Source organism: Pleurodeles waltl, chromosome 7 (genome assembly GCF_031143425.1).
Source record: "Pleurodeles waltl isolate 20211129_DDA chromosome 7, aPleWal1.hap1.20221129, whole genome shotgun sequence".
In the NCBI taxonomy this organism is placed as follows: domain Eukaryota; kingdom Metazoa; phylum Chordata; class Amphibia; order Caudata; family Salamandridae; genus Pleurodeles; species Pleurodeles waltl.
In genome coordinates this window covers 604,520,672-604,537,316 of record NC_090446.1, presented here as the reverse complement: position 1 = coordinate 604,537,316, position 16,645 = coordinate 604,520,672, and the positions used below count along the sequence as shown (strand labels likewise).

General features: G+C 40.7%; 1 protein-coding gene across 4 annotated transcripts in view; it reads left to right on the top strand.

Moving 5' to 3' along the window:
• LOC138304453 (histone-lysine N-methyltransferase, H3 lysine-36 specific-like) overlaps positions 1-16,645 on the top strand; it is a 1,084,114-nt gene that overhangs the window by 351,792 nt on the left and 715,677 nt on the right. For all 4 annotated transcript variants that reach the window (XM_069244523.1, XM_069244520.1, XM_069244521.1 and 1 more), the window contains one exon: positions 7,714-7,849. In XM_069244523.1, coding sequence (XP_069100624.1) covers positions 7,714-7,849 — 136 coding nt within the window. The remainder of the gene's footprint in view (positions 1-7,713; positions 7,850-16,645) is intronic.

Below are 16,645 nucleotides of genomic sequence, written 5' to 3'. Positions count from 1 at the left end.
CTGGGTGCTTACACTCATTACTAAGTCTGGGCTGGAGACCATAGTAGCCACCTGTGAGACTTTACACTTTTGTCTAGAAAGAAGGGGGACTGGCATTGCCTAATTTGGAGTTTTACTATTTAGCATCACAATTGCAACATGCGGCACATTGGCTGGCGGAGGTGGGACAACTGGGAGAAAGCCCTGCTTAGGGATGATTCCCGTGGGGATATGTTGCTACAGTTGCTTCATGCAGATGGAAGGGGTGACTCCCCAGTGCCATATGTACTAAAACACACAGCATCACTTTGGGAACGAGCTGTGAAGGTTGTTTTGAAACGTGCCCCATTCGCAGAGGATTTCACATTTTGGGACCTTCATGCGCTTTGTCGGCTAACTTCTATGGTGGATGTCAGGCCTTGGAGGGACGGCGGCTGTTTGACACTGGGGAAATCTATATCCTAATGAGACATTAGTAATGTTTGAGAAGCACAAGAAACCTTTGGGGTGGGTCATGGCCAGTTTCTAATATATGCAAGTATTATTAGTATAGTATGCAAGATCTGGCCCACATACCTGTATTCGCCAGCCTCATTAGCACTGTTTAGGATATTCCTGGAAAATGAGGGAGGTAGGCACTTAGTTACTCACATATGCAAAGCCATGCTAGCAGATGGACCTAGAAGAGCATATAGGGAATGAGGAGCTCGGGAATAAGAACTGGCTACCCCTCTGGAGGATGCCCAATGGAAGGGGATATGTGCTTTGGTCAAGCTGAGGTTGAGTAATGCTCGATTTGAACTGGTACATTTCAATTATATACACCACACATATGCCACCCGGTGCTACTACAAAGAATAGACCTCACCAAATCAGATAGATGCCACCAATGTCAAAAAGGTCCGCAAACTTCCTTCACTTAGCCTGGTATTGTACTTCTGTGCATGATTACTGGGTCTTTGTAGTCTGGAGTTTGGAATGTATTGAGGGGTGACGATGAATATGATATGCAGTCACATGTCTCTTGAGGCCTTTTAAAAGACAAAAGGGTAGGAAAATGGAATGGGGGTTTATACAACTAGCTTACTGCTAGCAAAACAGTGAGTTGCCATTTCTTGGATGAGTGCAGTGGGGTCCAGGGAACATGGTCGGCTCAACGATGTAAAGGAATGGGCAATAGCAGAAGAACCGAGGCTCCGTATAGCTAGAAGGGATGAACATGCGGCGGAAGACTTGCAAATATAGAGGGGAAATATTACAAAACTAGAAGAAGTAGACGTTCCTCTGCTAGACGACAGGCCAGAAATTGCAGATTAGGCTGAACTTATTTATTAATGCCAAAGATATATCATATGGGGAGAAGGATACAAAATATTTATTTTATGTAATATTCTGTAATCATTGGTCATACAGTATGACACTAGTAGTGTAATGTGATATCTTCGTGAAGATAGCTTATATATTTGGGGTTGTCAATGACAGTTTTATTGATGGACTGAATGGTTATTAAAAGCACATTTTATAAAAATAAAATGGTATGTCAAGCTGTGTACATGCAAATGTGTCTGGTGCAAGAAGGTGGGGGATAGAAGACATGAACCCTTAAACCTGCATTGAGCTGAAGCCAAATATTCGTTAGAGTCCATTGTTCAGCCAGCGGGCCAGAATTTAGGTGTTATGTGATATTGCTGCCTGAGGAGTAGGGGGTAAATGACGTGTTTAGGGATACATCCAAAACACAATTAAAGTCACCTCCAAGCAGCCAAGGAGTGCCAACCATTGTGCAGATGTGCCCGATAATCCATTGATGAAGGTGGCTTGTTCTGAGCTGGGAACTAAAATGCTTCCTATTACTAGTATATTGCCATTAAGGTGACCCTCTATAAGTGCATACCTTCCTTATTTATCAAGGAGAATTTTGTTGGGCTAGAATTTAATTCCCACTTTAATCCAAATTAATGCTCTGTGAGAAAAAGCTGAGAGTTTTGTGGAGAAGACCTTACCCCTTCAACACCTTTGAAGGTGTGTCACATCTGGCTCTGTGATGTGTGATTCTTGAGTCCCTCTGTTTGATGCAAGAGTATAGCATAGCGTTTAGTGGCAATGTGCATACCCTTGTTGTTCCATGTAATTAAGTTGTCGTGTGCTGGTTGCATGTCTTTGAGAGGCGTAAAGGGAGGGCAATGTTACAGGTATACAAAAAAGTGTGTGTGAATGCATGATGCACAAAATAATGCTCAGGTCATCTGATTAATTGTAAGGAGAATCCTAGCCTGCAATGTAACAATGAAAAAAAAAAATACTTGTAGCAGAGAGCAAATGGCCCGCCGTCTAAACCTATTAGGACAACACTACATTGTTTTGTGGGAGTGAACTACAGATAGCTCTTAAACAAATAAACAAATGGCACTACAAGCCTAGGGATTGCTTGCTGTTGTACAAGGGTGTCTGTTGTATCAAAAATCTGGGGCGTAATACAAGCAACTGAGAGTACGGTCACAGCAGCAACCTTGCCGGTTGACTCCAATAATCTCAGTTCTGTGCTGGCATATTTGATGTTTCTAGTAGCGACTGTTAGAAATCATAGTGGCCCTTCTTGCACAAGGTATACCCAAAGTTCCAGATGTGGGTTGTCTCTGAGTCACAGTAGGTGTTTGAATCTCAGTCCTGGAAGCAGTAGACAGCCTGCATTGTTCTAGAAGAATTTGTGTAGAATACAGATTTTGTAGGTTCCACCATTGGTCTTGCTGCTTGAGTCTCATTAAAATATTTTTGTCAAAGCTAGCAGAGGTCTCTGCAAGAGCCAATACTAGATTTCAAATTGGTGGTCCCTTGTTTCATGTCCTGAAACAGGCATAATTTGGCTAACATTTTCAGATCATAGCTACAGTGTTTAGCTATCTATTTTGTGTGTTCTTCCAGATTAAGCTGTGAATCAAATATGGCACCAAGAGTTTTGGACTTTTGTGGAACAGATGCACTGGCATCCTTCTACTTATCAATGCTGATAATTGGGTCTAAGTTTGGAAAAATGTGTTGTAAGCAGGTTCAAAAGGATTTCCGCCTTTTGGCTTGCTCAAAGGTAGCCACACTTGAGTCATTTAATTGTGATCCATGTAAAATATATCATTAAGATCCTTGTGGATATTACATTGAAGTTGAACACTGAACTCCGTTTCTATGCATAATATACCACACCCTGTTTGCAACCAGCAGGTCATGGATTCATGTGTACGTTAAAGAAGACCGAGGAAAGTTCCTAGCCACTCCTGGAGAAACTGCCCCTAATTTCCCATTTTTGGCATGTGATATTCCATCTTTCATTAAGCTGGTAAACTATCATAGGGTGTTACCATCAATCCAGTGACACAGCTACAGCAGTTCCCATAACGTGTCATGGTTCACAGTTTGAAGGCACCAGACTGATCGTACAGTATGAAAAAGACAGCTCCACCTTGGTCCTCCACTTCAAGCACTAGCTCTGTGATGCCTGACAGGGCTGTTTCCATGCCTGCCCTTTAAAGCTTGTGTGATCTCAAAGCAGGTCATTTGAAGGGTGACAGTTTTCTCCCATCTCTTTTTCCGGAAAGGATGCACCAGCAAAAGGCTAATAATTTGATGGCTCAGCTGTATCAAGACTCATGTTTTCAGAAGTATTTAGAACTGTTTGTACCTTGCTCTCCTACTACTGATTCGTAGAATTTGGAGATGACCAACAATATTTAAGAACAGTTCATTGCCTGCATTGTAATGGGTATCCCATGCTTTGTTATTATTCGGAGCTGTGCATACCCTTGGCCGCTTAGGGACCTTTCTTTGCAGTTTGGGCTGGACTGTTCTATTGGAGCATGGTCTGAGTTGCACATAGCTGGATCTAATCTGAGGTGGCATGGTGTGCAAAAGAATGATGGGCTAGGATGCTACCTGAGCAATTACCAGTGGTAAGTCTTTTAATTATAAGCATCCTCCCATCATCTTTTTTGTGTTATTTTGTTATGTCATATTATTGATTTTGATAAACAAGACAAACATGTTAAATGGAACAGAGCTCATCACACCAATTATCCTCCAACCCCCGCACTAGAACAATAAATCTAATTAGTCAGAGTTGAGACGATAAATAGCAGCTAAGCCTTACCTTTTTTGTGTTTTATTTAAGAAATGTTGCCATTAGTGCAATATATAAAGGAGACCCCTGGAGGTTGGACCACATGTTCACCAGTCATTTTGCTCGTTTTTGATATTTTAGACTACTTCTTCAACCATGTAAAGCCTTTTTGCTTTTCAAAAGTTTCCACATATTTTCTTCATGTTAAAAGCCTGCACTTCTATTCCATGTTTGGTTTTTGTTTAAAAGTTGTTGCTTAAAGGTTACTTTTAATTTCAGTTTTCTATAAAATAAAAAAAATGCTTGAATTACATGAGTATTCTACCCTCCTCCCAAATGGAGATCGTTATTTATATAGCCCCAAATAAGTGCTTGATCTTGAAGATGAACTGAGGGCTTCAGAGTCACATCCCAAAGCATTGTTGGATAGTGGAAGATCAAATGACTAGCAGAATCACCTTATTGGATGTGAGAGAGGTTGCAGGAGTAGAAGAGTCAGTGCCTGTTAAGTACACATTACCAAACATATTTGTCTACATTTCCTTAGTTGGGGCTATTGCTAGCTGTTCCATATCCTTTATTTCTTTTGGTCCCATTCAAGCTCAGTTGTGGTAATCATTGCACCTGTGGTCCAGTGGTTGGGCGAGATTGTCACAGTCACTTTGTTGATTCTCCACAACAGAGGCTGAAGGGTTGGGGAATGAAGTTCCCCTATTTCTCTCACCTTTACTACCAGCCTCACAACAGTCTAATTACACCCCCCCCCTCAAAAAAAGAGAGTGTCTCAGGCCCAAGTGTTTACTTACTTTAGATGGTCTAGATGTGTTCCCTTCTGTTGGTTGTCTGTGCTCCTCTTTGGGCCAAGGGACAAAGATGCAAGCCCACTCTCCAAAACACTGCTGCTATGGTGTGGAGTGTGGTGTCATTGTAACCTCCAGATGACACCAATTTGTGCTACTTGACCCTGGCAGATTCCCAGCTCCTCTTTGGCCTGCTGTAGGCCTGCTTCCTCTCAATATGCAGAAGTCTGTTGCAACAGCCTGCGAGGTAGCACCAGCTCAATGGGGGCCCATGCTCAGCTGTGCAGTGCATTAGATGTGTAGAGTCTAGGCGGAGTTTGCTGTTCACTGAGCTACAATGCTAGTTCACAGATTCTGTCTTCCTGTTGTGTGTATATCAGCCCCCTGAGAGCTTGCCAGAGCACAGGTGATGGAGAAGAGGGAGGGTAGGGCACAAGCAGCTAGACCTTGTGATTACTTTAATCCACTAGGTCCTATGTCCATTGCATTCACAAAATGCAGGCCCCAGTATAGTTGACCAAAACCGTCAGTCTCTTTTTGCCCGCCCCATCCCAGCAGCCATTCACTATGCTCAAGGTCTCTTGCCAAGTCCTGTGCTCTGTCTTCTTTTTCGGGACAGGTGTGGGACTCTTATCTTCACTGTGATTGAGCATGACTGCCTCAGAATCTGTGATTTAGGCCCATTCATCTGCTGCTGCAACATCAGATCGTCATGTAATCCTACCCAGGTTGTGCTGCAAGGCTACCTGAAACAGAAGTGTAGTTGTCTGAGATAGGGAAGCAGCATCCACCTCATATCTCCAATCTGTTGCCAGCAAAGTCCCGGGCATGCCCGTCCCATCTTCAACTCTACTAGGTTGCACTCTGCCCTAACCCGGTGCTGCTGTTCAAGGTGGTGAATGTGTATCGGGCAATGTTGTGGTGCTGCATGCTTTATGGAGGTCGGAGCAGCAGCGAAACTACTTGCTGCTGCAACTGTCAGCTTGTAAAGTTGGTACAATGTTGCAGGATGATTTGGGAGCTCCTCTACCGAGCTTCCACCGTCTTGACCCACATACAAATTCTTACTGCCATCTTTTTTAAATTATTTAAAATAAATCACATACATTACATGCCACCTGCAGATGTCACTTATTGTTTTTCCAGTTAAAGAGAAATATTCTCCAGGATCCTGCAAATAGCTTGAGATATTCGTGTTTAACTACATTGAAATTTCCCTGATGAAATTCTAGAAAACTGACCAAGTTTGCAGAATGTACCAGCCCAAGCAGTCATGCCTCTTTCGTGCCTTGTATCAGCACTTTTAATAGTATTGCATTTCTTTCCGTTACATTCGTAGCTCTGAAATGGCTAGGCCTCTGCATCAGTGGCCTTTTTGAACTGTTATGCTAGTATTATCTAATATTGTGAGAGCAATAAGAAACAAGCATATTATTCACCCACCCATTAATGGCAACCACTATTAACAGAACAACGTTTCCTGAGAATGTTACTAAGGCACTTAGTAATTAGTTTGACTTTGACTGGCTCGCATATTTCTTTCCTTTATTCTTTTATCCTTTCCCTGGCTTTTATGTATCTTTGTCTTGATGATCTAGTCATTCTTTTAGGTCAAGAGAAAAAAGGTTGAGAAATGCAGTCAACATTTGGCCTATGAAATTTGTTCAAGTACTTCTCTGAGAAGTAAGTGCCTTTTCATTAGCAGGATCACCTATAGGGTGATTAACTTGAGTCATATATTCTTTAATTTGGTCCTTTTCACCCTTCACTATAAAATTGTGTGAATTACCAGAACAACGAGCATTCACTTTGGCCAGTTTGAATTATTCATAATATTATTGTGTTCTGTGATTTCTATTTTTTTTTTTTTTAATGTTATTAATATAGTGACATTTATTGCCCTAATTATTAACATTGTAACATTCTCATAAACCTTTGTTCTATTACATGGAATTAGCTAAAGTAACACCTGTTAATCCACATCTTCCCCATGATTTTCAATCAATTTACAGGCACTGAGGAAATTATTTTTTTCAAACACAGTGCTGGATACTTTAAAAACGAAAATACTTTTTTCTGAAGCAGGGGTAAAATGTATTTTGCCCTTTTAGCAAATGGTAGGCCGGTGCACAGTTATAAAAGTAAGAGATATCTTAGCAAAGATCTTTACCCCATTGTCAGACATGTTTATTTAATATCTTGCCTTTATATTAGGGTGAATGCACACATTTACTAAAGGACCAATATCCAGGTTATAAGAAAGTAATTGGCCTCTTAATCCATGTTTTATGATGCTGCTGTAAAAGGAAGAATTTGGAACCTTGTCTCACCAAGGATGGGTACACTATCATGTTTTTACTTTGTCATTGCAAATCTTGTATGTTTTAAAGTGTATGCATTTGTTGGTCATTTTCAGAAAGAGGATGTTGCAGTGTTGATATTTTACTATGTGATATCCACATTTTGTTCCAAAATGCATCTTATCTTGAAACTGTATTTTTTTTGTTACAAAATGAATAATACATATTTACAATAACTAAATTGTGTATTGAGTGTTTAATATTCGAATAGCCAATAGATAGTCTGTAAAGATGTATGAAAACCATTCAATAAATACAGTCTGTGGCACAATGTAAAGCTTAACAAAACTATGACATGTTATTAACTCATATTCTGACATTGTTGTAAACCTAAAATGAATTTGATTATGCAGAACAGACTCCCCCCAATATCCCCTTCTTCTATGGTAATTTGTGTTGTTGTTGGAGAATGAAAGGATAAGTGGGAATGGCTGCTTACTATCACTTTTGTATTGTATTTCTCAAGCATGAAGCTAAAAAGAAAATTATCCCTGTCAAGCATCATGTTGGTGACATTGTTTGGGCGAAGGTCCTAAGGCGCCCCTGGTGGGGATCCAGAGTGTGTTTCAGTCCACAGATGAACAGTCACTCAACAATGAAAGGTATGTTGGTGATAAAAGATAATGCTGTTTTAACTTTTAATGCCAGAGCTTCTCAGTATTGCTTGAATAACTCTTAAAACTTTAACACATTTCTCTAGATTTATTTACAGTGAACATGGATATATTGGACTTACAAAGCTTCATTGTTTTATTATAAATTTTTGCGTTCATACGGTTTTTACTTAATACAGCTGATCTTTCCATTTGTATCATGTAAAATGTTCAACGGTTCAGTAATGCATGGTGATACATATATATTCCATTATGTCACTGTTTTAGTGGCTCTAGGTTTTTTTTTACTTTTTGGTTCCAGGCTTTAAAATCCACTTTTGTAAATTTGAGTGCATCCATGAGTCTGGGACCTATTAAATTGTGCTTACAAAATTGTGCTTACAATGAGATTCAGGACCTCTTACTGTTGCTAACATTTGATCTTTGAGAAATCCATGTGTTAAACATTGCAGAATTAAAGGGGTATCTAATTTAAGTGAAGTTCTTTTAGTAGTTACTGTTGCCTTTTTGATAGTGCGGCTAACAAATGGTTGATTGCTAACGCTAGTTTCAGCTCAATCAAAGTATAATGAGGTCAGTGCCTTAGAATGGTATTGCAGTTATAACACTTCCAGACATGGCTACATTGACTCTTGTTGAACACAAATATGTGATGCTGCTATTCTCTAAAGTTTTCAAAGTTGTCTTTCTGCAGTAGTCTTTGTGCTGATTAAACCAACAAATACTATGCTAATGCCCCTCTTCTTCTGAAGTAACGACACACCATTTAAGTGATAAGCTTTTTGGGCTATAACCACTTGTACGTGTTAACTTGTAAGTGGAAGTTTTAACTCTGATACATTTTTCTGAATTCCAAGAAAGCATTCCCTCTTCAAGTATTTAAGGTCATTTTACTCACTTTTCCATTTGTGCAGTAGAGTTATAGTTACCTTCGGGCACGAATTATAGTTACTTGAAATAATTCTATAATAGCTACAGCTCTATGGTTTTGTACTTTTAAAATGCTCGCCTAATTATAACGTCCCTGTAACCTTCTGTATTTTATGTGAATTTCTATGTTTCTTCAAAAATTCTATTTCCTAACTATAATGTCCCTGTAACCTTTGTTTTTCAGGTGAATTTTTATATTTTTTTTACATAAAATAATTTTAATTACTATACATTAATCCAGCCATCTCCCATACCCACCCAAAACCCTAAATACAGCTTACCACCCAAACAACTGCTCACCCTAAACCCTAAAAACACCAAATCACATACCCACCCAAAACCCGAAAAATTCCCTTGCCGCCCCAAAACTCCATACCCACCATGAATCCTAAAATAACCATTGCCACCCAAAAACGTATACCCAACCTAAATCCCAAACATTCCCATGCCACCTAAAAACATGTACCCACCCTAAACCCTAAAATTGCCCTTGCTTCCCAAAAACCTGTACCCACCCTAAACATTACAAATTCCCTTGCCACCTAAAAAAACATGCCCTCCCAAAAACCTACATTTGTCCTTACCACCCAAAAACCCATACCCTCACAAAACCCTACATTTTCCCTTATCCTAAAACACTTTAAAACCCACACCCACCCTAAAAAAAAAAAATCCTTTGCCACCTAAAAAACCCTTGTTACCTGAAAACCCAAACCCACCCTAAACTCTAAAATTGCCCTTGCTTCTCAAAAATCCATACCCACTCTAAAAACCTACATTTTTCCTTACGACCCAAAAACCCATACCCACCCTACAGTACCCCTTGCCATCTAAAAACCCATACCCACCCTAAGCCCTAAAATTACCCTTGCAACTCAAAAACTCATACCATCCAAACCCTAAAATGATGCTTGTCACCCAAAAACCCAGTCCCACCATAAACCCTAAAGTTAGCCTTACCCCCAAAACCCCATGCCCATCTTAGACCCTAAAATTATGCTTGCCACCCAAAAATCGATACCTACTCTACACCCTAAAATTACCCTTGCCATCCAAAAACCCATACCCACCCGAAAGAAGCACTTGCAACGAAAAAACCCACCCATCCTAAAAATTACTATAAAATATATATATATACAACGAAATTTGTTGTAATGGCATGCGTGGTAAAGGCATATTCGTAGTAAAGGCATGTATGGTAATGCCGCATGCATGGTAATGGCACGTGGAGTTTAGCTTTCGTTGTGAAGGTCGTTTCACCTACAGCAATAGCCATAATTTTTATGACAGAATAAACCCTCATTTGTACCTTTCTAAATTAAATGTTTTAAGCTTTACCAGTTTGATTTAATCAAGAAGGCTTCAGGTATGCCACACTTTTGTCATAAGACCATTAGCGCTCTAGTTGTTCTTTAGAACAATCTGGGAGATTGTAGTAGAAAAACAAGGGAATCAACTGAAGGCCTGCTCGTGTTGGAAGTACATGTTTTACTAAGAATGTCAGACTTTATTGTCATATGGCTGAGAAATATAGTGTGAATTTACAGAAAATATGCTCTCATGTTCGCTTCTGGAGCACCTTCCATTACCTCTTTGGGCAAATCAAGAGAAAACCGTTCTCTCAAACATGATTCATGAAATCTCAGCAGCGTCAAATCACCTTAGACCATACCACAATTTCTAAAATTAGTATGGTACAATCAACAAATAATTATATTGTAACTAAAATTTGTCATCACCCTTTATACGCTCTCCTTTCTGTGACTCTCAAAACTACAATTAATTTCAATGGGGTGCTATCATGCATATTGGTTGCAAGTTGACTGCCAGCACTTCCTGGCTAAAGTGCTGACAGCCAATCAGATCACACTATGAGATCTGTGCTTATGCTCCTCCTGTATTTACAAATTTAGATTTCCTTTAATTTTCCTAAACTACTGAACGGATTAACACCAAATAGAAAAAGCACAATTTGTGGAGCAAAATCTAGCTTTCTGCCAAATTTGGTGTAATTCCAACCAATGTTTCAGGCTATAGTCGTGTTCAAAACTCCTATATGAATTAACATGGGAAACATGTAGGCGAGTCAAAAAATGCCTTTCCTATGTAAACTTGGTCCTAACTAGAACTACCTACTGGCGACCACCAGTAGTATGTATATGTGTGTGTATGTATGTATATGTGTATGTATGTATATGTGTATGTATGTATATATATATATATATATATATATATATATATATATATATATATATATATATATATATATATATATATATATATATATATATATATATATATATATCCAGCCACCCAGAACAATCTTTTCTGCGCTTGTAGTTTTAATGCAATATCCTTAAAAAGACATTTACTGGTTGCATAAATGTTATATTGAGAATTATTTTCCTTCAAACAAGAATTTCAGTAACCGAAAATAAATGCATACAAACAAATCACTAGACGCATTGTTTTTTTTGATTTTTTTAAAGTGATAGTTAGTTGCATAGTATATTCTGAAAAGGTCACCCACTGTTTGCCTATTAAAAAATCAGGAACCTGCGGACTAGACATACAGCAGGAAAATATAAGAAATGGATTACAGTAAATGTTAATTTAAATCTCTAATCTTACATAGCATCCTTAAATGTGATCAAATATATCTGCGTTATTTGGGGCAGAAAATGAATCTAAAGCATTTTGCAGTTTGCAACCCAAATTATTGTGTTTAGGCATTTACATGCCCATATGAGCAATATTATGTGGATAAAACCAGATGAAAAGCTAAAATTAGATGGTATGAACATCAAAACCAATAGAAAAATGACCTCTTCTGTAACTTAAATTCCCCTCTAGCAACTTGACTCAGTATTTGGAATTTGTTTTGAAGTGACAGATGAAGCACTACAAGGAGATGACATGAATAAAATACTAGAACAACAAGAATCAAGATGAATAGATAAACATGACGCAATGCATGACAAGTCTTGTGTTCTTTACAAAAAAATCAACTTGGTAAAACCATATGCCTGTAGATTACGAGGGCCCACACTACTAGTAAGTGAACAAAACTGCAGTAGTATCAAACTAAACGTATCTAAGTGACATCAGGGTTTTTAATTAAGTAATCAGGGCTTGATTAAGACCTTTAAAGTCCTGAAGCACTTAAAAGATTTTGGTGCCCCCCATATATATCTAATTCAAAAGATAAACAATATATAACTGTAAAATTAAATGTTATTTTTTTAAAATTAAACCAAACACAAAGATGGATGGAAAATAATGTTTGTTTTTGTATACTTCCACTTTATATTTTAACGTTTACTCCTACTTTTTTTTAATTGCAAAGTCTTTGATCAGATTCTCAAAATTAATCTTACCTAACACATCTGCTTTCTATACTTAGTAGATAAGGCTTCCAGCCTGCCTTTTGCATAGTTGTTTTGTTATGATTTTCACCCAAAAGAGAAGATGAACGCTCTGCTGAGCAATTTGTTACCATTAATGCCAAAAAGCATTTGCAATGAAATGGGTCTCTCGTTTGCTCAAGTTAGAACTATTAACGTTGTAAATTCCTAACTAGACTTTTCTTGCCACGTAAATTGAAAATCTTAAGTTAAACAGTTGACATAAGCAAGTCAGTTCAAAGCGCCCCTGCTGCCATGAGCATAAGTGCAAAGGAGAGACACAAAAAGGAAAAAGAAGTTCACTTGCAGTCAAACGTATGGGCAAACTTGCAATTATCCATGTTGTAGGAAGTTGGCTCTGTATATACTATTTCAAAGTAAGAAATAGTGTGCACAGAGTCCAAGGGTTCCCCTTAGAGGTAAGATAGTGACAAAAAGAGATAATTCTAATGCTCTATTTTGTGGTAGTGTGTCGAGCAGTAGGCTTATCAGAGGGTAGTGTTAAGCATTTGTTGTACACACACAGGAAATAAATGAGGAACACACACTAAGACAATTTCAGGCCAATAGGTTTTTATATAGAAAAATATATTTTCTTAGTTTATTTTAAGAACCACAGGTGCAAGATTTACAAACAATACTTTAAAGGAAAGGTATTTCACTCCGGTATCTTAGGAACTTTGAAATATCACAATAGCATGTACAGTTTTGGCAAAATTGGCAATAAGCTGTTTTAAAAATGGACACAGTGCAAAAATCAACAGTTCCTGGGGGAGGTAAGTAAATGTTAAGTTCACAGGTAAGTAAATCACTTACAGGGTTCAAAGTTGGGTCCAAGGTAGCACACCGTTGTGGGTTCAAGGCAACCCCAAAGTTACCACACCAGCAGCTCAGGGCCGGTCTGGTGCAGAGGTCAAAGTGGTGCCCAAAACACATAGGCTTCAATGGAAATAGGGGTGCCCCGGTTCCAATCTGCCAGCAGGTAAGTACCCGTGACTTCGGAGGGCAGACCAGGGGGGTTTTGTAGGGCACCGGGGGGTGACACAAGCAGGCACAGAAAGTACACCCTCAGCGGCACAGGGGCGGCCGGGTGCAGAGTGCAAACAGGTGTCGGGTTTTTAATAGGATTCAATGGGGAGACCCGGGGGTCTCTTCAACGATGGAGGCAGGCAAGGGGGGGGCTCCTCGGGGTAGCCACCACCTGGGCTAGGAAGAGGGCCGCCTGGGGGTCGCTCCTGCACTGGAGTTCGGTTCCTTCAGGTCCTGGGGGCTGCAGGAACAGTGTGTTTTCCAAGCGCCGGGTTCCTTGAAGCAGGCAGTCGCGGTCAGGGGGAGCCTCTGGATTCCCTCTGCAGGCGTTGCTGTGGGGGCTAACGGGGGTCAACTCTGGCTACTCACGGGCTCGCAGTCGCTGGGGAGTCTTCCCTGTAGAGTTAGTTTTCCGCAGGTCGAGCCGGGGGCGTCGGGTGCAGAGTGGAAAGTCTCACGCTTCCGGCGGGAAATGTGTGGTCTTTAAAAGTTGCTTCTTTGTTGCAAAGTTGCAGTTTTGGTGAACATGGCCGCTGTCCTCTGGAGCTTCTTGGTCCTTTTAGATGCAGGGTAGTCCTCTGAGGCTTCAGAGGTTGCTGGACCCTGGGGGGCGCGTCGCTGTTGCAGTTTTTCTTGAAGTGGGGAGATAGGCCGGTAGGGCTGGGGCCAAAGCAGTTGGTGTCTCCGTCTTCTCTGCAGGGCTTCAGGTCAGCCGTCCTTCTTCGTCTTCAGGTTGCAGGAATCTATCTTCCTCGGTTCTGGTAGCCCCTAAATACTCGATTTAGGTCTGGGAGGTTAGTAGCCAATGGCTAGTAGCCCTTAGGGTGGCTATACCCTCTTTGTGCCTCCTCCCTGTGGGGAGGGGGGCACATCCTAATTCTATTGGGGGAATCCTCAATGTGCAAGATGGAGGATTTCTAAAAGTCGAGTCACCTCAGCTCAGGACACCTTAGGGGCTGTCCTGACTGGGGAGTGACTCCTCCTTGTTTTTCTCATTATCTCCTCCAGCCTTGCTGCCAAAAGTGGGGGCACTGGCCGGGGGGGGCGGGCATCTCCACTAGCTGGGATGCCCTCTGACGCCGTAACAAAGGGGGTGAGCCTTTGAGGCTCACCGCCAGGTGTTACAGTTCCTGCAGGGGGAGGTGAGAAGCACCTCCACCCAGTACAGGCTTTGTTCCTGGCCACAGAGTGACAAAGGCACTCACCCCATGTGGCCAGCAACTGTCTGGTGTGTGGCAGGCTGGCAAAACTAGTCAGCCCACACTGGAAGTCGGGTATGTTTTCAGGGGGCATCTCTAAGATGCCCTCTGGGTGTATATTTACAATAAAGTGTACACTGGCATCAGTGTGCGTTTATTGTCCTGAGAAGTTTGATACCAAACTTCACAGTTTTCAGTGCAGCCATTATGGTGCTGTGGAGTTCGTGTTTGACAGACTCCCAGACCATATACTCTTATGGCTACCCTGCACTTACAATGTCTAAGGTTTTGCTTAGACACTGTAGGGGCATAGTGCTCATGCACCTATGCCCTCACCTGTGGTATAGTGCACCCTGCCTTAGGGCTGTAAGGCCTGCCACTGGCAGTGTGAGGTTGGCATGGCACCCTGAGGGGAGTGCCATGTCGACTTAGTGATTTTCTCCCCACCAGCACACACAAGCTGGCAAGCAGTGTGTCTGTGCTGAGTGAGGGGTCCCTAAAGTGGCATAAGACATGCTGCAGCCCTAATGGACCTTCCCTGGCATCAGGGCCCTTGGTACCAGGGGTACCAGTTACAAGGGACTTACCTGGGTGCCAGGGTTGTGCCAATTGTGGAGACAAAGGTACAGTTTAGGGAAAGAACACTGGTGCTGGGGCCTGGTTAGCAGGCTTTAGCACACTTTCAAATCATAACTTGGCATCAGCAAAGGCAAAAAGTCAGGGGGTAACCATGCCAAGGAGGCATTTCCTTACACATGTAGCAAGTTAGATGTCCAAGGCAGTAACAAAACTGCCCCAAGGAGGGACAAACGTAAAGCACTTGCCAATGATAATAAAGGGTTTTTTGAAAGGCAAGCCCATGAACGAGTGATAATGATGGGCATCGGGTGGATGTGGTTAAAAGCCCACATTGATACCAACACGTTGAAAAAAATCAGCACGTAATTTATGAAAGCAAATGTCTACATTGGGAAGGGCACACTCAATATTGTCTTCTACAATTATTTTATAAAAGTCACCATGACTGAATCTTGTTTTACATTTTTTGTTGCACTGAACTCATGATGCAATATGAATGAAACTGCTGAAGCTCAGCTGAGAAATTAGTGTTCAAGTCCTCTGGGTAAGCATCAATCAGCTTTTGACAACACTGAGAGTACCTTTCAGTTTCAGTAGATGATGAAGTGACATTCTGTGGCACATTACGTAGAAAAAAAAAATCTCTGTGCTATTTCTTTGTATATCTCTCTTCTCATCTCAGTTTGCAAACATTTGTGTAGAAGGTGATGATACGAGATTTCTCTGTCGTGCAGGTATACAACAGGTGCAGCATCCTTGTCATTTGATAGCTTCTTTCTGATACATTTGCGAGTATGAGCTGCCTTGTAATCAGCATCTGGTAGCATTTCCTTTGTAGTTGCTTCATATCTTTCAGATTCGTCTCATGATGTGCACAGTTGGTCAGCTAATGATCAATACAGATCTGCACCTTTTTAAGTTCATTCTGTAGAACTTAGCTTATTCTATGCAAAATCAAATCCCAAAAATGTAACTTAAGAACGAATTGTAGCTCTTGCTTCTTAGTTGCAAAATTATTTGCTTCTCTTCTAGTGTCTCCCTTTTGGGACTGGTCTTCAGCCATACATTCTAATGCTTATAAAAATTTGAGTGTTGTGCATTAAATGCTGGTGCAGTCGTGAGGAATGGACCTTTCCTCCAAATAAACAGTTGATAACAACTGTGACGCTGCACTCCAGGAGAGTTAATATACTTTCTTTTTATTAGCAGTCATAAGAATCACCAATCATCACCACCGACGTGTTTTGACCTGCTGGTCTTGTTCACAGTAACTAAGTATTTTTTCAATGTCTACTATTTATAGTCTTTTCCCTACTACCCACTATAGTGCATTATGGAACATGTAGTGCCTTTAAATACTAATACGGAATACAGCAGGTAGTGCTTAACATGCCTTTTGATAAGGAACATCTATTTGGACCTGAAGTTGACACAACTATAGAAAAACTCAGAAAGGACTCCGACACTGCCAAAGCCATGGTAGCCCTATATACCACAACTTATCGGGGTTACTTTCGTAAACAGCAGTTTAGGGGAGGTTTCAAACCCCAAACTTCAGAGGCTTCCTCCTCACAGCCTAAACAAACCCAGCAGTATTATCCAAGAGGATCATTTAGAGGCTGTTACACAGGCCAACACTTTAG